Raw genomic sequence first — 27,349 nt, 5'->3', positions numbered from 1 at the left:
GACACTTTCCAGAAGAGCAAGAAGACTAGAAAGGCTCAGGAGCCTAGTGTGAGAAGATGAACTCAGGAGCCAAGGGCTGTATGGTCCGAGCAGGTGGAACAGATCCACCCAGCCCAGCGTAAGACCTCAGGAGCTACAACTCTGCGTGGAGCAGCCAAACCTTTCACTTTTTTCTCCTTTCTCTTGTAGAGGAAGGCTGGATATTGTCCAAAGCCTGGCCCATCTCTAAAGTACCTTTTAGAGCTTGCTTTCTTAAGAGCTTAATCTGTCTGCAGGTTATTCTGGTCTTGAATTTCTCTGTCCTTTTCTGTTTGCTTTTGAAAAGGGTGTGTGGTCAAGGAGGTTGGGAAAGGGTATGCTCCACACCTGTGTTTCTTTGCCATTGATATTACTGAATTAATACTGGCAGTACTGAAATATATAATGAGTGTATTTTGTCTTAAGGTTCATAGGCCTCAGGCTTATTCAGGCAAGCTTTGAAGTTTCTATTTGGAATAGTTCTGACCTCAAATTTCTGTAATTTGGATCATTTCCTTCTCTTAGTGAAGTGCGAAGACGGTATTTAAAGCTGACAGAATAAAAGTTGGCATGGGTAGAGGATTTATAATGGTCTTGTAGATTAAAATAGCTAGATCTCCAGATTAGTGACTCTGCTCTACTGACACGCTTGTTCCATTTTTAAATTGCTGGCTAATTATGAAACATTGTACAGCAAACCAAGGAAGAAAAAATTGTTTTCTGTTTTTTCTCAACAAAGGACACATCTGTTCTTTAATTCAGTCAGTGTGGATCTTTTTGGTAGTGGTACAGTGATCCATTGTTACTGTACTGCACCATTGTCCATCCTAAATAAGATACTATCTTTGTCTCGTGGAGTTTGTGAACAGCACATTGACATTTTGGTTTCTTTCATTGTTTAAATGTTACTTATAATGTTTATGAAAGCAACTAAGCTAACTTTCTAGCAATTAATGACATACTGTTGTTGTTTTATAGAAAACGCTGTATTATATCAGAACTATAAAGAAAAAGCTCTGGATATAGATTCTGATGAAGAGTCTGAGCCCCGAGAGCAGAAATCAGATGAAAAGGTTGTTTTTCACTATAAGCCCCTGAGATCAACATGGAGTCAGCTGTCCGTTGTGAGTATTTGATCATTGTATAGCCAGACAAAGACAGAGCATCTAAGAATGTATTGAAGCAAGTGTTTTTACTTGTTAGTGGAGTTTTTGGCTGAAGTTTGTCATCTTCTTTTCCCTTCCAAAATAAAAGGTGTCTCTGAATATTTTTTTTTTGTAATTGACAAGTTTGCAACTATTCAGATGTTATTAATCCAAATCTGGAGGTCTCAGTTTAGCTTTTACTTAGGTTTTATGTAAGGTAACTCCCAACAGCTTAACGGAAGCATAAATCATGTTTTCTCAGTCAATTTTAGTAGGTATAGACGGAGGCTCCGGCAGAATCAGTTGCCCTGTTACCTGACGCCTCCCTTTTTATAGCGCAAGGATTTGTAGGCTCATGTGGCTACACAACAGACTGGTTAGAGTGTGTGATTTGAAATTACCAAGAAAAAAATTAAGTGTAGTTTACGATGAAATTAAATACAACTTTGAAATGCAAAGGAATTAATCTTTCATAATTTTACACTTTAAGATACATGTCTTTTTCTTTTTAAACTATGCTGGACAGAAAAAAATCAAGCATACCTGTTTTGTTTGCACATTGAATTTAAGACCCTGACTTTGTACTTCCCACAGTCACTAGAGATGGCTGCTTAGGCCTTGCCTGCACAGGGTGTTGGCAGCCATACTCCTTCAGGTCCTTAGAAGAGTTGTGGTTTACGATAATGTACGTTACTGTATCTGGCTGTTCTGAACGAGGTACTGTCAGAGAGCCTGCAAAGACAGATTTAAATCCTAACAGCATGTAAACTCAGAGTGAAATCTGTGCTTTGTAGTTCCTTTCAATAAATTGGAGTGGTGTGGACCAAACCTTAACTAGAATTTAGTCCTGTTCTTTTTTTTGCTAAAGTTTGTCTTTTGTTTCATAAGAACAACATGGAAGTCCTGATCAATTACTTCTGTTTGTTTTACATAAAAAGCAATGCAATTGAGAAAGTTCATTTTAGGGTCCTGTATTTGGCAAAGATAACTTCTGAGTCGTAAAAAAAAAAAAAAAAAAAGGTGTGAATTCACTAAAAGGGTGAACTATACTAATGAAAAGCTTCAGTTAGTTACAAACAAGTTTCTGCCAAATTGTTCTGAATTGCTGCAAGCCAACTCTAAGTTGATTTGACTGTATATATTTAATGGAAACCATTTTAAGAAAGCCAAGTATTCAGATGGTGGTATTCTATCTTTAGCACAGTCTATGAAGCACGTGCAGTGGCTTTTTCTTAGTAGCATTGTTAAACAAAGTAGAATTCAGCTGTTTTAATCAGTACTGTAATCTTGCTAGAATCCCTGCTAATAAGCTGGCAAATCAATGATACTAGTTGATATTTCTACAGGCTTTCCTAGTTTGCATGATTTTGAGACTAAGGAAACTGTAAAAATTCTGTGTTTCTGTGGTTAATTTTATCCTTTGATCGTTTCTGTAGCTTCTGGAGGAATATCCCTAAAATGAAGGGTTTGGGGTTTTTTTGGTTTTTGCTTATGTAACTTGTAGAATGTTGTAGAACCTCATCTCTATATGTGGCGTAGGAAAGGATTATTATTACATGACGTGATCACCTAGAATATTTGACAACTGGGGCCATTGGCTGTGTATATCCTATATAAATTAGTTACTAAGCCTGAACAAGATCTTCATTAAGCCTCAGCAAGATCCTCTAAGGCTATTTAGATTGTCTGTTTAGAAGAGCTGTCTTACAGATGTTTGTGACCTTTTGCAGTTTAAGGTATTGAAATATGAATCCCTCCTTGAGTCAGTAATTATAAAGAAGGCCAGACAACGTGGTTTTGAAAAGATTTACTTTAAATTTTCTTTTGACAAATCAAGTACTTGAAATGTAGTTAATTTGCTTAATGTTGCAAAAAAGTTTGTTTATAATGAAGCCAATTTGGTTTTTTTCTGCCTTCTAGGCGAACTAGCAGTTAAGTGTTCAACAGCTGAGGTATTTTGGAAGGAATGCTATTCAGTAATAATAATTTCAAAAACACTAATTTGTTGTGAGACCAAAATAGTATAAAGATTATCTCAGTAAGAGAACCATTCCTGGGCCGTGCCTACAGTTATATAAACCAACTTGTTCTTTATGATTTGTAGCACCACAAACTTGTTCAGTGTGTCTACATGATTTACTAGGTTGGAAGCAGGGGGTATATGGGAAAAGGTAGTGCACTGTGAAAACAAACTATGGGAATCTGAATCTCCTAGTGTCTGTGTTTATAACTCTCTGGAAAAGTTACATGCTGTCAATGTGTATTAAAAAATGAGTGTGGAATTGTAACAGGAAGTCAGCTGGAAAATGTCAAAGTACTGGGTTTCAACATACATTGGGACAGGAGGAGAATAATATGTTTATGGTATTTGTTAGCAGTGGCTATGCTAGGAAATTGAGGGGAGACAGCAGAATGAATCCACCCTTTCTGCAGGATGTTTCTTTGGACATACAGGCTTGACAGCTGATGCGGTTCTGACCAGACTTTCTATTTGAGGGGAGGCAGTGAAACCTTCATGTATGGAGTTGTCAAATCATTTATGATTATAGTAAAAACAAAACAAAACAACAACAACAACAACAACAAAAAACCAAAAAACAAAAAAACCCCAACCCCCCCCCCCCAAAAAAAAAAAACCCAAAAAACCCCAACATTTCTATCTTCCTGCAGTGTACGCACACATGTGAAACTAAGATTGAGCTTTCCGGAGAACATTTATAAGACTCTGAAATAGGGTGCTATTTAAATCCAGTTCCTTTCAAATTCCTCTCTTGAACTGTCTTCCTCTTTAGATTCCTGTTACCGATTAGACAGCTACCAGTAGCTAAGCAGATGACTAGGTAAAGAGCTAGCTTATCTACGATCTCTGTTCCTTCCAACCTTCATCTGTTAATTTAAAAGTTTAGTTTAGGGAGAATAACCAATCTTTCCAGAATATATTCCAGAAGTGTCTTTCGATATTTTTGAAGAATTTCCAGGAGGTCATAGGCACTGATACTAACTTGTGTGCTATATTAAATGTATTTACTTTCCAACAAATGCAGCATTCAGTTGGTATGGATAATGACAACGTGTATTATCGTACATGCAAAGAATCACAGCATCAGTTAGGTTGGAAGGGACCTCTTGAAATCATCTTGTCCAAACCCCATGCTCGAGGAGGGTCAGTTAGAGTAAGTTGTCCAGGACTGTGTCCAGTCAGGTTTTTAGTATATCCACAGGTGGAGACCTCACCATCTTCCCTGGGCAACCTGTTGTAGGGTTTGACCACTGCATCTGAGTGGCAGACTTTGAACTTAAATGTCTGTTTTTCCAGGTGCTTACTGTCCAGCCTGGAGAATATGATGCATGTTCACTTTTCATTACTACTGTCAATGCTGCTGTGATTCTTGTAAATATTCTTGAGATCTAACACTTGAAACAGATGTCCCATAGCATAGGTAATGCTCATAATTATTGAAGTACTTAATATTAAATGGGTGTTTTAGCATCAAGTCCTCCATTTCATGCCCAGTAGGTTCAATGTATTTATGTAGCACTGCATCAAGATTTTGCATGTTCTCTGAACATGTTGAAGAAGTCTCTTTAACTGGAACTCTTCCCAAGCTTTGTCATCTTGTGTTTCATTTTTCTGATCATCTCTTTCTCTGGTTTGGGACAAGTGCAGTTGTGATTTTTCGCATTCATTTAAAAAGCTGCCACAAGTTGCTTTACTGAGCCACTCACACTGTCACCTTTTCATGGCTGCCTGTTCTCTGTGGTATCAAAGACTACCTGGTTTTACTGTCAGTGATCTTCAGGGCTAATGTATGCATTAGCTCTCATTTCTCTCCCAGTATCAAAAGGCTTATGTTCAGTTTGGTTTATGGTGCAGCCACTTATTTCTCAAAGAAATATTTCTGGTGCGTTCTCCCCCTGCAGCACTTCTTTATTTTAGAGGAACTTCTTGTACATAACCATAGAGTTAACTTGTCGTTCTTTCATCCTTTCCTCCTCATCTCCGTGGTTGAATCAGTCATAACTGAGTTGCTGGAAAAAAACAGTCCCGTGTGACAATAAGACGTCAGTAGCTGCAGTGTCGGGCCTCTTCCTTTCTTTCTGGTTATGTTCTTAGCTTTTATTAAGTTGTTGTTTGCATAGTATCACAAATGTGATTTTTAGGCTCTTTCAGCTAAAACATTTTGGACATCTCAAAAAATAGGAATTGAGTTTTCTTTCATAGAGTATGCCAAAAATAGTCTCCATATTTGGGCCTCTTTCTCTTTGGAAGTGCCGCTGTTGATTAAGAATATAAGGTTGAGCCATTTGCTTATGTGATGAATTTATATGTGTACTTTGTATGTACACACCCATATATGACAAAATAATAATCACGAAACACACCTACAGTTTTTGAACACGAATACAGTGGTTGCCGCATTGACTTCCCTGGAAATGTGCAGTTGCTGTATTAACAGGAAGCATTGAAATCTCTTGGATATGTTCATAGGTATTTCCTGTGTCAGCATATTTTTAGAAAAGTCCTCCACTGCATCCAGACAAGAAAGTGATGTTGTGCTTCCTAGTGAGTGCTGTAAAGCTTTCAGGTTGTTGATTGAAAGGTATTTTAATAGTTTCATAGAATAGTTTGGGTTAGAAGGGACCTTTAAAGGTCATCTAGTCCAACTCTCCTGCAATGAGCAGGGACATCTACAACTAGATCAGGTTGCTCAGAGCCCTGTCCAACCTCACCTTGAATGTTTCCAGGGATGGGGCAGCTACCACCTCTCTGGGCAACCTGTGCCAGTGTTTCACCACCTGCATTGTAAAAAATTTCTTCCTTACATCTAGTCTAAATCTACGCTCTTTTAGTTTAAAACCATTACCGCTTGTCCTGTCGCAACAGGCCCTGCTAAACAGTTTTTCCTTATCTTTGTTGTAAGCCCCCTTTAAGTACTGAAGGGCTGCAATAAGGTCTCCCTGGAGCCTTCTCTTGTCCAGGCTGAATAACTCCAACTCTCTCAGCCTTTCTTCATAGGAGAGGTGCTCCAGCCCTCTGACCGTTTTTGTGGCCCTCCTCTGGACCCACTCCAACAAGTCCATGTCTTTCCTGTGCTGAGGACCCCAGAGCTGGATGCAGTACTGTGGGGCGGCGGGGGGCGGGGGGTGTCTCACGAGAGCAGAGGGGCAGAATCGCCTCCCTCGCCCTGCTGGCGGTATGTTGGATGCAGCCCAGGATATGGTTGGCCTTCTGGGCTGTGAGTGCACATTGCCAGCTCATGTCCAGCTTTTCATCCACCAGTACCCCCAAGTCCCTCTCCATGGGGCTGCTCTCAATCCCTTCGTCCCCCAGCCTGTATTGATACTGGGGGTTGCCCCGACCCAGGTGCAGCACTCTGCACTTGGCTTTGTTGAACTTCATGAGGTTCACACAGGCCCGCTTCTCGAACTTGTCCAGGTCCCTGTGGATGACATCCCATCCCTCAGGAGTGTCAACTGCGCCACTCAGCTTGGTGTCATCTGCAAACCTGCTGAGGGTGCACTCGACCCCACTGTCTGTGTCATTGATGAAGATATTGAACAGCACTGGCCCCAGTACGGACCCCTGAGGGACACCACTCGTCACCGATCTCCATCTGGACATTGAGCCATTGACCACTGCCCTCTGGATGTGACCACCCAACAAGTTCCTCATCCACCAAACAGTCCACCCATCAAATCTGTATCTTTCCAGTTTGGAGAGCAGGATGTTGTGGGGGACTGTGTTAAAGGCCCTACAGAAGTCCAGATAGACAACATCCGTAGCTCTTCCCTTGTCCACCGATGTAGTCACTCCATCATAGAAGGCCGTTAGATTGGTCAAGCAGGACTTGCCCTTGGTGAAGCCACGCTCCTGTCTTGAGTCACGTCCCTGTCCTCCACGTGGCTTAGCATAGCTTCCAGGAGGATCTGTTCCATGGTCTTCCCAGGCACAGAGGTGAGGCTGACAGATCGGTAGTTCCCAGGGTCATCCTTTCTAACCTTCTTAAAAATGGGTGCAATGTTTCCCTTTTTCTGGTCCCCAGGGACTTGACCTGACTGCCATGACTTCTCAAATATCATGGAGAGTGGCTTGGCAACTACATCAGCCAGTACCCTCGGGACTCTGGGATGCATCTCATCAAGTCCCAGTAATAGAAAGGCATCTAATTAGTTCTTGCTTGGTATTCAGAAGTGTATGCTTGTGGTGACACAGGAATCTGTAACTTGTGTTCAAAAGAACAATTGCTCGAACACTGGAATATTTTATGTTATTTTTGTAAGTATATACATGTATGTATGTACTTCGGTGTGCATACAAACCAAAGCGCGGCACTTCTTAACGTTGTGCCATCTTTACTCTTGAGCCTGCTATCCAGGTTTGTGGTGCCTGGTATGCAGGAATAAAATGAGGAATAATATATCCTTTAAAATTCCAGGGAACAAGTGGAGTGAGAAGAGAAAGCTGTTGATGATAGTACATTAGGAGCTTTTGGAGAAGACCAAAAGAGAAAAGGGAGAATGGAAGTGCATCTGTTAGGTCTCATGTCCCATGACATACTGCTGCTCCACAAAGAGAACAGTATCTTTCACATGTGTAGTGCTGTGCAGTGGCCTCTTTCCTGTTCCCTGGTCCAGCGTGGCATATGCAGGTGACCCTCCTGATTTGAGGTCCTGTGTTTAACACTCCTCTAGGAAATGCATAAAGTCAGTCCCTCCTTGGTGCTTCACTTTCTGGTTGGTTGGGTTTTGGTTTTTGGTTTTTTTTTTTTTTTTAAGTGTTCTCCTGTTGAATGATATAATGCGTGCGATTTGCACCAGGAAAGAATAAACTTCAGGGGTCTCTGTTGTGGAATTTGGTAGCTGAGCATGTGGCTTCAGGCTGTGGAAAATGTGGCTATGGCTGGAGTTCATGATGGGTGTATATGGAGAGCTGGGGCAAGCTTGTCTTGGCTGATTTGGCTGTAGGGTGCGGAGTGGGGAGAGACATCCTCCTAGGGTTGAGGATATAAATACAGGGGTATTTACTCAGGACTTTGCCATGTATGTTTAGGGTAAAGCTGGAGGTCCTCCAGAATAAATTTACCTGTCTAGGTAGTTTGTCTAGGCCTTTAGGTGTGTTTAACAAATGAAGACACTAAGATTTTTCAGGCTGACTTGGAAAACAAACCTTGTGATGTGCGTGAGTCAGTCAAGAGATCTAACTTAAAAGGAGAAAGCAGTTTTCATGCTTCTGTGTGTGTGTAAAATCCAGGAGGCTGTGCAGGGTGACCGTGATTCAACTGTGCAGGCTTTTGCTGCAGTAGTTCTGTGTGTGTGTCCTGGGGTAGTTTTTAATGAAATTATTTAGTTCTTTTGATAAGTCAAATGACAGACGTTATCAACTGTTTCTTTATTTCTGCTGGTTCACTGCTGTCTTTCTGAAGTGGACAGATTCTTTAGCTGAATTCTTAGTCCAATGTTTTGGTAATTCTATGGTTTGTGTTTTTCTACAAAAGATGTTAAAAATTTGATTATTTTTTTTTTTCTTAGGTAAAGAAGAATGGATTATCAGAAGCGATCAGCCAGGAAGAGAGAAAAAGACAGGAGGTACTCTTTAACACACTCTTTTTTGTTGATTGTTTAGGGATGCACTGCATGCCTGATTTAATACTCTCCATTTGTTGATAAGGAGACAAGTTCATTACACTGCTTCCTGTCCTAGAGCGAAGTGTGTTCTCTCCCCAGGGAGAATAAATAAACAAAACGTGTTTGTTGCTGATGTGCATGTGTCCCTGCCACGGGTCTCCTGCCAACATCCTGGTCTTGCTGGAGGAGTGGTTCCTAGGTATGCTCACTCCAGCAGATGTAGCCTGGTTGATGGCTACTCAGTAGCAGCACAGTCACTGCTGTGTGCTGTACAGGGGAAGGTGTAAAATTAACATTGTGTTTACAGAGGGTAGGAGGTGGCACATAAATTTTTAAAGGCCATGAGGAACAAAGAACAGCTTTTTACAATGCCCTTTAGTTGTAACTAATCCTGTGAACAATTCTGAACGTGTGAGCACTGTGTATCTGGTGTAACTAACCTTTTTCCTTTCACACTGAAATGGAGTAGGTGCATCCATGCTCTCAACAGTACAGACAACAGCAGCAATTACTGATGTAGTTATCTTTTCTCTGTCTCTTTCCCCTTTGCTCCTTTTGTCCTCTTTATCCGCTTTCCTCTTCCTCTTTGCTCCTTTTGTCCACTTTATCTGCTTTACCCTCCTTCCTTACTTACAGGGGCTATATCAAAATGAATGAGAGGTGTTGAAAAGAATAGCCTGACCTAGCCAACTATATACCTGCAGTTCTTGAGGTATGTCCTTCAACAGGAAAAAAACCCAAGGTTTTTTGAATAGAAACACTGTAGCATTACCTGCCATGGAAATTTGTTCCAATATCTTCATTTCGCTTCAGGACATACCTCAGTGAATGTAGCCAAGTGAGACCTGACTGGGGTTTTCTGTGAAGTTCATATATATATATAGCAAGCCTCAAATATTAATTCAGCTGCGTGACCTACAGCTGTTGTGTTCGTACATGAAATATAGAAACATCTTGTATTGCATACATGAGATTTAGGCAGTAGTTTGTTGTTTTGTTTTGTTTTTTTTAATAATTCTTTGGCTATCTTCTTTTGCTTTTTTTGGGGAAGAGGCTGTGCAGCAGTTCAGGCCATGTGTTACTTTTTGGAGCCTATTAGATTATTTTTGCCATCATATTATAGTGTCACTGCAGAAAAATGTTTGCTTTATACCTTGATTAAATGTCAATGTCATGCATTCGTACACATCCCATCTTTCAGAACACATTAGTGAGATGGATCTCTGTGCATCTTTTGTCTAAAGAAAATGTCATATAGACAGACTGATTCGAACTGAAATAATTTTTGACAGATCTTCTTTTCTTGCAAGCTGGAAACTCTAACAGTGTACAAACTGCAGTATGCATCTGGCCGCTTGAGAGTGTTTACGGTCCATCAGGATTCAAACATCTGCTTACCTTGACATAATGCAAATTAACCCCAGTATGGTTTCAGATGTCGTTCAGCAACACTGTTAGCAAGCACCTGGTAAATGCTGCCTCAGCCTCTGAATGTGGTGTAGTTACTTCATGTCAAAGTCAAGGTTATTTCTTAATCCTTTTTTTATTTTTTATTCTCTGAAATGTGTTTGGGTCATGGTAAGATCATATTCTCTCCCTTCCTTACACATTAGAAGCAAAGTATCTTTCTTTGTCCCATTTATTTCTGACTATGCTAATGACTTTCTGTCACCAACTGGAAGAAATCCATGAGGGTCCTCCGTAAAAGCATAAAAAAACCCCCTCCAAAATGATAATAGTAAGAGAGCTTGTATATTTTTCTGTGTTGAAAAATGTCTGGGTAGAAACCAATTAGCCACGGAACTCTACAGCAATCCTTAGGTAAATCCTTTCGTTGTGAGCACAACTGGGAGAAGTACAATGAGACTGAAGATTAGAAATGTAATTGCTGGGCAAAGGCCAAAATGCCCTTTTTAGGCACCTTTCTGCACATCGTTAGCCAAGCAATAGGTAGGTTTGCTGCCAGAGTTTGGCTGACGTGTGCATATGCTCTCTAGATTCTTGAGGCTGAGGGAGTTGGCAGGCAGGCAATTTAACATTATTTTAAGCATCACCTTTGCATATCTTCTTGCACAGCAGTATTCACTCTTGCGAATAATATGTACTATGTTGTAGCTGTTACTTAGCTGCTGCTGTATCTCTCACCAGATCCCTTCAGCTTTTTAGGTAGGTAATAAGATGGAGAGACTACTGATAGGTGAATTAGGCTTCCCTTCCTTGTATGTGTAATGGCCCTGTAGATTTTCTGTGAGTTGATAAATCTTCTTTGCACTGCATAGACCTTTAAGTCTTCAGCTAAAGCAGGTTGTTTTGTTTTGTTTTGTTCTAAGAAATCCAGAACTTGTTATTTCATTATTAAAATCTCAGTTCTTTGAGGAAGACTTTTTAGAAGGCCAAGAATAATTTTGAAAGCACAGTCTGGGAACAGTGAGACTCAGGATACCCAAGAGAAATTGTATTTGATCAAAAGCTTACCTTAGTAACACCAGCAGAATTCACTAGACTTGAACTTAAGAAATCTTATGAACAAATGTCCCCAGCAGAATGTTTTGTGTTTTTTTCCCAGTGTGGTTTGTCTCAGTTGGCAGTTGGGAATATTCAGGAAGACTGCCTTCAACCTGCCTATAGTCTCCCTTACCTTTATACCTGGTCACAGAAGAGCAGGGTTTCTCTAGATCACATACATCAGACCATCTAAGTGAACTCCTGCGTTAGACTGTCAGCTACAAGACCCTCTCTCTGTCCCTCTCTGTGTTTGTAGAGCCACGGGCATTAGCCTTTCTAAATACTCCGGTCTGCACTGTTGCATTTAAAGTGTATATTTCTCCTTTGGTTTGAGAATGCTTAGAGAAGTTAGTTGCAAATAACTAATGAAATTATACATGCAAGTATTAACATTAGTTACATTGAGCTCATGACAAAAGGGTTCATGAAAGTTATTTATTTTTTTTCCAAGTATATACGTATAAGAATTCTAGTAGGTTAACAGCAAATAAAGTCTAGAGAGGTAGAAGATGTCTAAAAGATGAATAGGTTTCTACATCAGAGATGAAAATTTCCAATGGAACAAGTATGTGGATTTCGAAGTCCAAGAGTTTGTTAAAAGTTTGCTTTGTATGTCAGCCAGCTGATGGAAGTAACAGTGGCTACTCTTTAAGTGGTAGGGTGATAAACCAGTGAAGTTGTTTGTGGGAGGTGAGGGAATGTACTGGAGGTCTGGTGTCTGGTCACTAATCACTAAAGGGGATAGTGGCTGCCACCCCCTCCTGTCTGCTCTGCCTCCAGGCTTCTCTCGCTGCTGCAGATAGCTCAGCTTCTCGTGTGCCTGCTCCTAACTTCATGTTTTAAAAGCAACCAAGATATCAGTGCTGTTATATGACGAAAACCTGAATTTTGCAAAGGGTTTTGCTTTTCTGCAGATGCTTGGGTAAGCAGAGCTTTCAAGTAAATAACTTACCAGCTTCTGTTTAAAAAAAGCAAAAGCAAATACTGGCTGGTCAACAGTAGTATGACTGATATGAAGCTTCCAGCTGGACCACAGAAACAGACATGGCTTTTCTAACTAAAAAAAACAAAACAAAACCACCTCTCAGGAGTATAAATGGGGAGTGATCATAGTTGGTGTTTTTATCTTCAAACTCTGTTTGCAGTTGCATTGATAAGTCTGAATATAGACTTTTTTAAAAGTCTTTTTTCCTAGTCCTGAATCAGTTATTTCTAAGTAAATGATGTAACTATCATGGAAATATTTATGTTATAATCTCTAGCTTGCATCCAATAGCTTTTCTTTGCACCCCTCCTCCACATTTTCCTTTTTTTTTTCCTGTAAAAAACAAAACAAATGAAAAAAAACGAACCCCAAAACGACTAGTCAATAGTAAGTCTTTTCTTTCCCCCCTCCACTTTGCAGGCAATATTTGAAGTGATATCTTCTGAGCATTCTTATTTGCTGAGCTTGGAGATTCTGATCCGGATGTTTAAAAATTCCAGGGAACTGAGTCTCACAATGACCAAAACGGAGAGCCATCACCTTTTCTCCAATATCGCAGATGTTTACGAAGCAAGCAAAAAGTAAGTGTAGCAATACATGTCTACATTTTAAATAAATATACGTTTTTTAAATTGTAAATTTAAATATAAAATTTAGTAATTGTAAATTATTTACAATACATTTTTTTAATTATACCTGAGGGTGACTACTAGTAGTCAAAATATCTTTCAAGCAAGTAATGAAATGTAGTGTACAAAACAGTGTCTTTACTGTCACCACAAAATGAAGGAACAGCTGCAAGGTAGCAAATTCAACAAAAATTTAGGCCTGACAGTTTAAGAACAAGAGTTCAAATGTTGCACCTGTTAATATGTAGAGTCTTAGTTTTTTATAAGCTGTAAATAAATTAGAATGGATTTGATTCTCTGTTCTTTCAGAGCACCAAAATACATGTGCTGTGCAGTGCTAAAGAATCATTTCATATAATACAAACAGCTAAGGTTTTTGTTTTGCTAACCATAGATTCTGTTTTTGTAATATGAGTAAGCCCCTGTTTATTTGGATTATATTTTCCTTATATATCTCACAGGCAGCTCCTTGAATAGTAGGGCTTTGGTTAGTACTATCTATGATATATGGTAGTATTTGCAGACTCAGGCTGTGCCTTACATACACACTTGGTCTCCAAGGCATCTTGCTCTTACTTGGAAAAATCTTAACTTTTCTTGCCAGAATACTCTCTATTTTTAAAGTTGAACAGTTGTTTACTTTTCTGGCTGTAATGTTTTAGTAAGGAGAGCTTACAGGTAGGCTGAAGTGGAGATGTCCAGTTATTATTTTAATACCTGTTTGAACATAAAAGCAAGTTTCTTATTGGAATCTCAAGCAGCCATTTTGGAGTGGTAACCATTTCTTACAAAACTGTCATGCTAGCTTGAAGATAGAAAATGCAAATAGCAGTGAACATACACATGAATTTGACAGACTCACCTTGCCACTATGTTTGAGCTCACATTTAATGAGATAGGCGTGGTGTTAGTTTCTGTGAAAATTGGTAGGGAAGGAAAGAACATATTGTATTTTAGTAGAAATAAGCATCCTTCAAATCTAAACAGTTCCTAAGCTAAATGTTGATACATGAAGCAGTCATACCTAGTCTTTACAGTTTGTCAAATTAAGCTTAGTCTGCCCTTACTAAACTGTTAAAAATTGAGCAAGAGTTTCATACTTGCCCTTAAGAACTGACTCTTGCCAGTGTTTTCCTTGATCAGTTGAATCACTGTTTACTTTCTACTGAGTACTCAATGTGCAGCATACTGTGTGACTGTGGTATCTTTTATGTAAACAGCATAGGCGTTTTACTGTTTATGAACAGTGTTGTGCACGCCATAGCACCTGACACCAGAGACTTGTATTTTTTAAAAAGATCTGCTGTGCTGTGCTTTTTTTTTTTTTTTTTTTGGTGAATTTTTTCAGTACAAAGTCAAGAACAAGAAAAATGGACACACTACAAATAGTGCCAAATGAAAAGGAAATGTTGGCAAATCTTACATGATACAAATGCTGAAAAGTCTGTTTATGGTTGCTGATGATTACTGCCAGCATTATTTAATATAGGACGTGCATATGTATGCGCACTCACGGTGTACTTCGGGGTTATGAATACTTTAAACTCTATTTCAAAAAGTTGTTTAATGAGAGTTTGCTTTGTTAATAATTTGTTCATTATCCTAGTCGGGTTAATAGCAGTATCAGCTGGTGAATTTCTGTGGTCTGCATAACTAAAAAATAAAAATGTCTGTGCTTCTTTTCTTATGCCTTATTTCCAGTTTGAAATCAAGCACAGTGGCTAAAGGATGCACATGGCCTAGTTAAGATACTGATTGATCTTAACTGTAGCACTGTACAACTTTAAATGCATCTCGCTCTACCTGTGGGACAGAAAAATATCGGCCTCATTTCAGAAATGGGGCTAATGGTTGGATAAGGAATCTGTCAGACTAGGAATATTTCTGGAGTCAGTCCTTCCCACTTTTACAACTTCTTTTTTTCTCTTTTCTTTTGTCCCCTTTGCTTCTTTCTTGTAGAAATGGTGATGTTCTGAATTCTTTAGCATTAAATCTGTATTTACCTTTGTGGAACTTCTCAAGTTTCATGTTCCCAGTCATGGTAATGTCTTCTTGACTCCTATTTCTCTGAAGCCCCACAAAGTCTGTGGAATTGTACATCTGTTGTGCAGCAGTTTGATTTTATGTCTTCTGAAGTTTATGCAGTAATAAGATTTTGTTTCAAGGAGCATACATGTGAGGGAGTCTGATGTATTGCATCAAGTGCAAACCTAATTTAGGAGCTATATAATAGGTGTACATTTAGACTTACTCGGTATACCTTCATGTCTCCATCCCCCTGTTCCCTTTTGTTTCTCTCTCTCTCTTAGAGTTGAGGTTTTTTGCCAGAAGCTGGGTATTTTCTGAATCCACAGCCACCACAGGAATGAGAGCTGTACAACATCAGTGTTGTCAGGGAGTGCAGGTTACCAAAGTCCTTATTTTCAAGGAATAGTACTTTTTAAAGGGTTTTCCTTACATGAAATGTGAATTGTAAAAGTAAAGTATCATGAGCCCTTTTTTTGCTAGAGAAATGTTGATGTCACAGAACCATCATGTATTAGGGGGTAATTGCTGTCTTTTTTAGATAGCTTAATAGAAATCAAAGGTTTAATTAGCTCGCAGACTTTGCCTCTGCTTTGGGTTGTTTCTGTCAGGCACAGCTGACCATACTAGTATAGCTATGTGAATAGGTGTATGTTTGGTTTTTTCCCCTGTGTTTTTCCCAGTGTTGAATAAGCTCTCCAAATGATTAAATCCACTTCTAAATTTCTCACTTAAAATATTTAAAGCAGAGATGGGGGTGCGGAGAGCAGTATTTTTAGGGGAATTTTTACAACCCTTTTGATTAATGGTCTTCAAAGGAAGTGGGGGGGGGGGGGGGGGGGGAGAAAGAATGGAAAAATACCACACTAGCCTAAAATTATGATCTTATTCTTTCTTGTCTGGAAAGTCTAATGGTTTAAGAACTTGGTTTTTTATAACTTGGAGTAAAAACAGAATTCGTAACTCCTTTTTAAGCATAAATGAAAACATATTTTGTTTCCTGAGTTATGCAATACTGTTAAACTATAACAAAACTTTGTGCTGGCTTTCTACAACCTCATTTGTGTAAATAATGAAAGTGATTTTAAAACAGGAGCTTCTTTCTTGGTGTCTCCAAACTATCGCTTCCCATTTTCAGGGTAGCAAGATCCATGCTTTTGTTATAAAATTGTAATAAAATTCAGCATCTGTCCCATTATGCTATATTTTAAGCAGCCTTTCCTTTACTTAAAAACATAAAATCTGAGTATGCGTGTCTGAGTGTAGTTATCAGTGTTTTTGGTTGCTCAGACAAAAGTTTGGTGAGCTAAAGGATGTGAATTGGTAAAAATACTCTCTTTAGTCAAAATTGCTTAAAGCTTATATCTAGGAACTTTGACTTAGAACATGTTTAATGGAAACTCTCCAGAAACACCAAGATAGGCTTCTAATGCATGACAAGGCCATTTCTGATGAAACAAAGCTGCCTTTGTTGGAAGCAGAATACAGACAGCACAGACCGTCTCTGCTTTTGGGAGCTCATTGGAATGTCTCTAACAAAGAAGAGCTGATCTGAATAATTTGTGCAGCATACAATGTGTTTGTTTATGAAAACATCTTGTAAGGTGGCTTCAGAAAGCTTAAGTTTTTTATTGTGTATTTGCCTGTATGTGTAATACGGGAGCTCGTAACTGATAGAACACAAAATCACACAAATTGCAACCCGCGTCAGTGAGCGCTGTTACATTGAGATGTAAGCTGATGGGGATGCCATAGGCCAGCTTATTCAGAAATAAAAGCTTGTGTAGTCTGAGAATACTGCACAATCAATCTCACTAGTAAGAAGAACTCTTTCCAGTCTCAGGACGTGGTGCGAAGGAGGTCAGTTTCCCAAGAGCCTGTCTTGGGAAAGAGGAGTTACAGGGAAATTAGTGAAAAGTCTTGAAGAACAATTGGTCTGACAGGTCAAATCACCAAATTTATAGGAGAAAGGAAAGCTTTAGCATTTTGTTTCTCTGCCATTAGGCCAGCAAAAGGCAAAAAGCTTATGGAATATTGGAAGGTTAGTGTTAGCAGAAAAAGACATGAACAAAAAATATTTTGACAGGTTCTGACTGTTTTTAAACTCTGTGTATTGATTTCAGTAGAGAAGCCCGTGTGGCTTTGTGAGGTAGGTTAACATCTTGTATGAGTATCTCAATTTAATTTTAGATGTGTGAATATATGTTAGGAACTAGGTAAGCTTTCTCACAGTACTTTTTTGTAAATTAGGTTAATGTTTCACCTCTTTCCAACGTACTTTAAATGATGCAGCTTCATGTTTTTCCATAGGAAAATACCGTCCTGGTGTTCATTTGAGAAGTGTGTGTATTGAATCAGTTAACTAGGCATTAAAAACATTGCTTTTAGAGAATGCAGAGTTCTGTTGCTCAGTTTCTTTGGAAGATTGGGAAAAAACAAAAACAAAAACAAAAACCAACCCCCACCCCCCCCCCAGCATATAATAAAAAAAGTAAAAATAAAAATTTAAACACTGTGAGTAGACCCTGGGTGATTCAGGTGAACTATAGTCAAAGAGAATTATTCATAAGTTACAGATCACCAATTTGATTTCCAGGTAAGACAGCGATATAAGTCATTAACATTCTTTTTTCCTATTTGGTCTAGACAGATGGTCTTCAGTCTGTGTTCTGTATTTTATCACAGTTCTTGCCGTTAGCAATTTTTGAAGAAAGATGAGTAATGTCTTGAGGGCATCCAGCTGAGTGTGGTTACCCTGTTGGATAAGTGACACTGAGGTGTGATCCTGGGGAGAATTTCTGTGCTCTTTCAAAGTAAGTTGTTCATACTGGACATTTTGAAGGAGTTAAGTGGCTTCCTCATCAGTAAGGCTGAATGATTATGTTGGATATGATGGAAGAGTAATGGGAACAAGAGGCAGAAAAATCCTCCCAAATGATCTGGAAGCTGTATGTGAGGCACCTGTGGCTCTGTGCAGAAGCTGGTGCGCTGCCCTGACCCACACCAGGTGCTGGTGAGCACTCAGACCGTACGTGACACTTGGGTTTTTGAGGTGTTGCAGAGCACTGCTACATTTGCCATTTGTGGTTTTTGCCTTTCTCCCAGCCTTGCTGCACAATCTGCTTTTACTGCCAATGGGCCTTTTTTGATTGTCAGGAGATTCCAGGGATCCTGGAGGACGTATTGTAGACCAGTGAGTCCAAAATACCTTTTTTTTTTTTTTTCTTTAAATTTTAGGTGCCCGCAGAACACATTTAGGGATTTGCATCATATTTGATGAGTTGGGACAGTGCATTTGTCCCTACATTTCCTCAGATTGCTTCCTTCATGGTTTGTTCTGACATCAGCGCTCATTGCTGAAGTCTTTGGCTTTAATATCTAGGAATTAGTTGTTTAGAGGGTTCTTCTGGCAGCTGAAATAACTCTCTGGGTTGACGTGCACTGTTTGCAAATGACTAACAGTGTTGGTAAACAGTAACTTTAAAATAATATGTGGTTGGTACTTGCATTCCTGACCCAGCTTCCTTATTGGAGACAAGATTAGATACATGACTTCAATACTCAGGAACAACAAATCTGAGCAGAATCATACTTCCCTCAACTCATTTTCTTGGGTGAACAGAACTTAAGAGAAAGAATGCTTTTTTTTTTTTTTCCCCCCAAAACGAGTTCAGAAATTTTTATACACATATATGCATTGTATAATACTTAATTTAGTAAATACCTGGCAATTACTATACAAAAAGTGCCCTTGAAGAAAATACCCAGTTTTCCAGAAAATACAATAAGCCTTTAGCTTCAAATTATTCACTTAAATGTTTTGAAAAGAATACCCCAAAGTAACAGATTTCCATCCGTTACCATCATGGAGTATTTTCATGCTATATAAATAGACTGAGCTGTGGCCAGCTGTTACTAGGTGTAGGAGCAGGACGGAGTAGGAAGATACTCGGGCAGTGACTCTGCCGTGGTGACTGGAGAATGATGGCACCGTCTGCCCGACGGTGCATGAGCCTGTTCTTCCCGCGGCTGCTGCACCGCCCTCCTTGGTAACCTGGACTTTGGTCCCAGAGCTTTCCTCTCCCGTAGCTCTGATGCATCACCCGCAGCCACAGTGGGGACCAAAGCAGGGAAGCGCTTTTTTGGCCGGTACCTATGGAAAAGTTTCTCGGCCCAAGATATTTACTATTGATAGTGAGCTATGGGGGGGTTGCCAGTGGGGGCGGGTTGAACTCCTAAAAGATTTTCTGAGAACAGTCAGTGTTTTAATATAACATTGGTTTAGAGTAGTAAAGAGAAGTGAAATGTTTTTCAGTACCTTCCCTTCTGTCCTGTGTAAAGTCCTGTTCAAGCTGTCCGTTGCCGCCTTCATTTCAGATGCCCCTCTGAAGGAATGCCAGCTAATCGTAAAGAAAACCTGAGTTTATTCACAATGTGCTTGTCTGTGACTTGTGCGATCCTGTGTGAAATTAAGTATAGCTCGTGTTAGATTTCGCAGTCTCTGCTCAGGCGTCCTTATCTTTGCATTTATGCCTGCTCAGAGGTGTTGTAAAAGATCACTTTGGGAGAGGCAGTCTGAGAATCTTCGATAACGCTGCGTATGGCACAGAAAGTGTTAGTGGAGGGCATTTGCAGTCGTGTATCTGTTACCAATGAATTTAGCCTCGAGCCTGAAGTCAGTTATTAAAACCAGATGGGACTAGAAGCCGGAACAAACTTGCCTTACTTTACCACTCTAACAGATTGTACAGTATCTTCAAGAAACACCAACATAAAACTTAAACTGTCTTTATGGTTGTTTTTTTCCAGTGCTGGATATATGAAATTTAAATATTAGTTGCACAAAATTTGTATTTCTTTAGAAAATCTTCTGTATCCCAGGGGTCATTTGCAGTGTTATTTAAATGCGGACCATGTAACCATGTGGGTGTTTTTCTGTAGCATCCTGCTTCCATGATGTTTTTACCCACCGGCTCTTGAAATGCTTGTCAAGCTTTGCATAGACATGGTTTAATCCCTTTAAAATAGTATTAGCTGGTGCCATCTTTTAAGGAGACCTTTGGATCATGTTAATGATTGTGTTTACTTATTTTGCTATTTAAAATAGACACTATGTAGCTGGATTTTGTTTACCAAAAAAAAAAATCAAGGCAACCGATTTGCCAATGTGTTCCAGATCCCTGGAGCTGCCATCTCATGCTTCGGTCAGAGTAGACCCTTCAGGCCATTGTTTCTGAAAGATTACATGATGAAGTAGTACATTAAGTACCTTGTTTGGGTTTTAGGGTTTTTATTTGGCAGTCTAGATGTACCCTATATATATCAGCTCTTCTTACCACATAGTCAAAACCTTAATGACCCCCATTTGCCAAGATCAAGAGTAACAGCTGAAGGTCCTCTCATTACAAACTGCAATACTGACTGAAGAGTAGAGGGAACCCATTCTTTTGATGAGTATTACTCAAGAGTTTTCTAGAGTAAATCAGGGTGTTTTTTCAATGCATTCTTTTTTCTCCTAACTTCCCTGAAATAATATGATTGCAATATTTTCAAGCATTTGCATGCCAGGGGAGGAAAGAATTGAAGAACAGTCCTGCTCAACCCTCCTCTGTGGTAGGGTTGAGTTCACCTGAAAAGACACAGGATACAGGCTGCAACTTTAACCACTTGGCTGTTTTCTGTGTTACTCTCTGGTTTTCTCTTAAGGCCTTAGCAATCTCTCCCCTGTGATACTGTCTCTGGTTCTTCTTTTTTCTTCCCTGCAAAACATAATTCTACTTCCTTATCTCACTTGAACTGGACTGACAGCAGATGTCAGGGAATAGCGAGGGGTAACATGTATATTTCTTGGAAAAAGGTTCAGTAAAAGAAATGGCAAGGCACCCAAGGCTGTGAGATATCAGTTGCAATTGCTGTGTCCTCTCAACTGCCTGATTGTAGGTATGCATTTTTGTTGATTTTTAATTGTGGCTGCTGAAGCTTGACAATATTAACAGTGTTTGTCAGATGAAAGGTAATTCAATTTCTATTTTAAATTTACAAAAACAGTGTTCTTGAATAGCAGCCATTAGAATCTTACTTTGTTTTACCTCTTTCTCTCTCTAGAGAATTCTAGTAATTTTTTTCTTGCCTGTCTACGCTTCTATTTAAAACTTCATCTGCATGCTGTCCTCTCAGTATTCTTTGTGTGGTGTATTACTGCCAAAATTATTTTGACAAATTAATTGTCTTTGTGTCCTTTTCTGAAAAATTTATGACTCTCAAGCTCTGTACTGTCAATTTATCTTCCTGTGGAAATGCAGCACAGATGGTATGTAACTCAGTGTCCCAGATTCTTACGAGGAGAGACTCACTGTCAGGTCCCCTTGGAACTTTTCCTCTTGTAATTAGATTACTTTTCAAAACTCTTGTGCCAGTCCTTGGTCTAGGACTCTGTGTTCAGTTCTTCCTTTACTTCTAGCATTAAATACTTTTGGAGATACTTTTTTCTTCTTTCTCTAGCTGAGGTCCTCAGCCTAAGAACTGATACTTCTCTACCTAATTGTCTTCTAATGACTGTTTTTAATGTTGACAGTATAGCTGCTTTTCTTAAAAGAAAAGAAACACACCACCCAAACCCCAAATCTTCCCTCACCAGTGAGTTCGGATGGTTTGTGTTATCCAGCAACAGATAGTTTTGGCATCAAATAAAAATAAGTCATTTTGAGACAAAATATTGTTTGAAACAAGGATTGAAACCATATTCCAGATGAATGGCCTTAAAATTGTGAGTTTAAGGGAAAGACTCATAACAGCCCTCTCTGTTGTAGAGGGCTGTTGTAGGACCAGCATAGTAGAGTTTGGTTGTTTATTTGTATCCTTTATTTTTTGCACACTGATGTAAAAGGTCTGGTTTTGGTGCTAGTGGTGCCTGGAGGTTTTCCACCTTCCCTATTTCCTCAGTTCAGCCAGCTGCCAGCCAGAGGAGATGTAGCCGAAAAATAACTCACAAAACAAAGCTGGTCAGAGTTTTCTTTCTCTCACCTCCCTCGCATCCCCATCAGAGCAGTTCCCAGATCTCATCGAGTGTCAGCCCACAAGCAACTGCGGTGACATACTTGAAAGAGCATGGTAGGAAAAGGAATGAATAAGTTGGACAAGAGCTGTGGAAGCTGGCATCACCAGAACTATGGCATGAAGCTGCCATCTGCCATAATATTTATTTGTACTGAAACCCATCCGTATACTATGTAAACATATTCTCTGGTAAAAAAAAAAAAAACAAACAACAAAAACAAACAAACAAACAAAAAAAACCCAACAAAAACAAACAAAAAAAAAACCCAAAAAAACGCACAACAGCATTCGTAGCTGACTTCTTGGAGCCTCTGGCCCTTCTTCTATTGCCTAACCTCTGCATAGAGAGTTATTTATGTAAATATTTGTGTTTAAGGACAGTGGAACAAAAGTACTTTAAAATTTTAAAGCCTTCCAACTGTAACCCAAAAACTTTATCCAGTAGGTGTTTATGCATCCTTCCCTGCAGAGCATCACTGTCACAATCAGCTGAAACTTAGTGCCCACACAGATCCTCTCAAGCGATCGTGCTTTGTTGTTGGGTCTTGCAGGGTTTGTTCTAGTAGCAGCTTACGAATCTGTCACCAATTTTCAGATTTGTTGTTGCTGCAGGAAGCACAAAAGAGGAAAACTGTATTTATCTGCATATTTCTTTGGTAGTAAAGCGGATGGATGTTCAACAGTTATTCAAACTTGCATCTCTGCTTTCCTTGTACGGAAATTGATAAAAAATGAAGAAGCAGCCTTTCTTAGTAGAGACTGAGTGATAGATCTTCCAAGAAGTCAGTCTGGTTTCAGGGAACTGCCGTTGCCCTTCTTGCATAAAAAGAATGTGTAGCTTTGAAAAGGCACCAAGTTGTTATTAAGTCTAGAAATACCTGTGTTTAGCAAGGCTGTCATAGTGGGAGGATACATATATGTTCCCTTGGCTCCTCTCAAGTATCATGGGGTCAGTGTGCTTTGTTTAAATGAGATTTTAAACCTGAAATTCACGAGATGAAAGCTTTCATTGCAGATAGATGAGTTACGTTGCATTGCTCCACATTACTCTGGACAACAGTGAGGTTGGTCTGTGCAGTGTTTATACCTAGGAAATCTTGCCTGCCGAAGCGTGGTATTTGCTGTCCTACATGTCATACTGTAACTTCTGCTATGGGTGTGGCTGTATCGATATGAAGATCATGTGTACAGATGTTTATTTGTACATTTTATAGTAAAAGCAGCTTTATGTGCGGTAGTATCAAAACCTGCAACTTTCTCCTTGCCTTTAAGCATGTGTGATAGTTTGCTGCCCCGGATAACTCCTCCTACAGATGTATAGGAAAGAGGCTGAAGTCCCTGCGATGGCACAAGGAGAAGTCCAAGAGCGCTCGAAGTTGTGCTGTGTCATCTCTCGCAGCGCTGTGTCCTCCTGGCCCTTGGCCTTTCCCGTGACAGGCACTGCTGCTCTGCCTTCTCAACAGCATCTATGCAGGGCTGTAAAAGAGCATAACGTGGTGATTAGCACGCCTGCACTTTGAACTTGCTTTCCTTCAGTTATGGAAGCTAGGCGGTTTCCAACTTGGCTCAGGTGCCCTTGTGAGGGAGATTAACCTGGGCGCGTTTGCGGTCTCCCTCTGGCGCAGGGCTGCCGGGAGGTGTGGGTCTGCAGCGGTACCCACGGCAGCACCCGCTGGGCTCTGAGAGGGAGGGGGACAGGAGCCTCATGGGGGAATTTGTCATTTGAAATGAAATGACAGATTCCAGACTTTCTCTGGAGAGTTTCCTAGGCACTCTCTAAATCACTGTTATTTCTGGACTGTGCTGGAGAGTTCCCTGGCTGATACGCTTCCATCAAGGCTAAGCGATGCTTAATTTATGTTTTTGTATAGTTCATATTTTTATATTAACAAAAACTTCCCAAATATCAAGATTGATTGGTTCTCTTGCATATAGTAACAACATCAGTATTTGCTAGTACTAACACTTGGCTATTGTGAAGCTAGGGGTTGCAGGACAACCCAGGTTTGTAGAGCGTGAGATAAGTTATGCGTCCGGTCATTCTCCTCCGTTCTCCAAGGTCTTTGCTTGCTGTGTTTGTTAGTTTGGCTGTTCTAGCAAGTGTGTTACATGGGAATAGCCTCATCCCTGTTGCTACAAAGCTTCACAAAATGATTTATAAATTCATTGTTTGTGACATGCAAGAGGTCATTTTGTTCTGTGACAAATGAGTTATGTAGGTAACTTTTCAGACTCGGGGACGCAGGTAGAAGCACCCTACATCTTCTCAGTAGCATAAAAAGCATTACTTTGTTCAGCATGGGAATGTTCTTTAAAATGAATGCTCCGGTTGTGATGTCTTCATAATTTATCAAAAAGATTTACATTTCTAGTGCCACAGAGTGTTCTTTGTGCGTTCATTTGTCAGTGGGTATTAATTGGTTGAATCAAGATTTGTTTTTCTGAAATGCATACCATTGAGCTAGATGCTATGGGCGCTTACTCGCTATCTCAAGAATCTCGCTGTAACAGAATATATTGGCAGGGTTGCCATGGCCTTTTTATTGTTCTGGATTTCTGCCAGAATACTATAAATAGTTGAAAAGGCAAGTGGCTTACCATTACTTGCAGGTAGGCTTGCTGAAAGTTGTTGCAGAATGAACAAGTGGGCTGTCAGGGTCTTTTTTTTTCTTGTTTGGCTTTGTAATTGCTCAGTGGATATTGCCTAATAAAAGGTATTTTTATAGGCTGTTAGCTTTGCAGTGTTTGGCATATAATATTTATATATTATAAATATATGTGTATGTGTGTATTGTTTTCCATTATTTAGCTTGTGGTAACTCCCATAACAAACTGATTAATTTGAAACACTTGTGGATGCAGTACCTCACTTTAATCACCCTCTGTTCAGCCATTCTTTTGCTAAAATCTCTGGTTCTGATTCAGCGTAATTTTTCCCGTTTTTACCATTTTAAATCCTACCCCCCCCCCCCCCAAAAAAAAAAAAAAAAAAGAAAAAAAGAAAAAAAAAGAAAAAAATCGTGATGCAGATGTTAAGCTTCTGTTCCTGATGAGAAGATTCAGATTTGGAGAGGCTAATCAGAAATTTTTATTACTTTTATCTGAAGTTATCTGAAATTGGTAATTGTTTTTCCAGTTCCCTTATCTCTTAAGAGGAGGAAGCTAAATTGTACTTGCTTCCACTCCGGTGGCTTTTTTCTGTTACTAGGTAGTAATGTGTCAGCAGCAACATTGCTATGAAGCTAAATCTGTGTTATAATCTTCTTTATACCAGAAATATAGGTCATTATAACTTCAAAAACTTGAAGCAGGTATAATAATAATGAACTCTGAAATAAGCAATCTACAAGCTAGACCGCAGTTCACTTGCACATACAGAATGGCTTTGACGGTGACAGACTGAAATTTCAGTGGCATCTGACAGAGAGGAGCAATAGCACTGTCCAGAATGGATAGCAGTGGAGAAGTGCATGAACCCGCCAGGAGATAAAAAATTAGTACCGTAAGCAGTAGGAAAAAAGTCAGATGAATCTTTGAGAACCTTGATTCTATGACTGCTACGTAACCTGTATACAAAACCGTAATGATATTATACCATCTGTCCCTCTCACCAACCTGGTAATGCTATTATGTGTATTCTGTCATTTTGCAAACAGAACAAAATGATCTCATAGTAACTTTATCAGAATTTTTTGTTTTAGCTCTCTTGGGTGCTGATCACCTGCCTCTGCTGCCTTCTGATGTTCCACATTTACTTCAGTTTCAGACAGATTTTCACCAAGTCTGCTCTTTCCCAGTGTCACTCGCCAGAAAGTCTTTCGTATCGGTTTTCTTCTATAGTGACCCTTGACGCAAATAATCTATTTAGATTTTTTGCAGTACCTCTGGCCTTTCTGTATATTCCTTTCATGTGCTGTTGTTTGATTCTACATGCTTTTTGCTCCCAGATAATAACTGATTCCGTAAGATAATTGTTTTTCTAACTGTAATTTGGCCTGCCTGGTTAAAATCTCTGTTACCTGCCTAATTAGAATTTTTTTAAACCAGTGCAATCTAATTTTGGGATATCCAGATAGCAAGATACAGTATTCACAAGAATGTAAGTCCTGCTCAGTTAATATCTTTATCTAGGGGTGAAGGGAGAGTGAATGTTGAGAAGAAATGTCAACCAAAATGATTGATCTTAGGGCATTTATTTTGTGTCTTTTTTCAGGGCATCTGTTAAAGTAGAACTTCTGTTGATGGGAGTTCTGCAGTTGTAACTGAGACACAGTTTAGGCCTTGTAAAGGTGAATGGTATGGAATAGTTTGTAACATTGTGCATGTACCACTGCGCATCTGTGTTTATACAGCTGAATTAACTAGGGTTTTTGAGAAAGTTGTGGATATCAGTCTTTGATTAAAGAAGTGCCAACGAGTAGGAAAAAATAGCTTAAGAAAATTGCCTGAGCGAGTATTAGGACATTGTTCCTGTTGGTGATTACCGGCGTGTTAGCAAGCTGCCTAAAGACATGGGAGGACCCTGAACAGGAGCCACCAGCTGTAAGGATGAAACCCTTGTCATAAAGACAGGGCACACTCCAGTGTTGGTGAGGTGTCGGGCGTTTCTAGATCTGGCGCTGTAAAAAGAAACAAACAGGAAATGAATTAAACCTGCGTTTCTAAATTTGGCACATAGCCTTTAGGAGAGGGGAGTTTGAGTACTACAGATCAGACATTTCTTTTAAACAGCAAAAGGGCAAGATGAGGGAAATGAAATGCTGTCTTACAGTGCTGTTGGACTTTGACTTAATTGAGTCTAACTTTAACCAGCAAAGTTCTGGATTTACCAGAAACAAATGCTTTAAATAAATCCTTCTGGTATTAAGCAAAAAAAGCCAGTCACACAGCACAACTAATTCATAGTTGGTTAAATTGAATGTAATTGCTTAATCACCCAGTACTGATCTTTATGACAGAATCTGTCCTAAAATTTTAAGTAAAAGGTTTTTATGATGTGTCTGGTTCACTGATTGTCTATAGTAATTAGCATATTGGGTGCCAAAAAAGACAACCTTTGATTCAAACTCTGATGCATGATTTCCAGAGGTAATAATTCTTACAGTACCTGTTGGGGGGGTGGGACTTGGGTATGCTGCTTCTCTCTGCCCCCCCGGCCCCCCCCCCCCCCTTTTTTTAAATCTTCTACTATCCAAGATTTTCACTGTTCCTTACAATGACTGTGACTGATGATGTCATTGCTGAAGCACCAGAAAAATTTTAAAAGTGGAAGTTCTAGCCCAGCATGGTCAAAAACCTTGTCAGCATGCCATAACATACAGCAGGAAGAAATGTTGTATTTCCTCATTTCCTGAGCAAAG

At 39.5% G+C, this 27,349-nt stretch overlaps 1 protein-coding gene across 1 annotated transcript in view; it reads left to right on the top strand.

The window, feature by feature from the left end:
• The window catches only part of ARHGEF26 (Rho guanine nucleotide exchange factor 26), a 61,203-nt gene that overhangs the window by 2,856 nt on the left and 30,998 nt on the right, over positions 1-27,349 (top strand). Inside the window, exons 2-4 of the mRNA XM_082319369.1 lie at positions 966-1,142; positions 8,694-8,750; positions 12,700-12,860. Coding sequence (XP_082175495.1) covers positions 966-1,142; positions 8,694-8,750; positions 12,700-12,860 — 395 coding nt within the window. The remainder of the gene's footprint in view (positions 1-965; positions 1,143-8,693; positions 8,751-12,699; positions 12,861-27,349) is intronic.

Source organism: Platalea leucorodia (genome assembly GCF_965183815.1).
Source record: "Platalea leucorodia genome assembly, chromosome: 8".
In the NCBI taxonomy this organism is placed as follows: domain Eukaryota; kingdom Metazoa; phylum Chordata; class Aves; order Pelecaniformes; family Threskiornithidae; genus Platalea; species Platalea leucorodia.
This window is presented reverse-complemented; position numbering and strand designations above follow the sequence as displayed.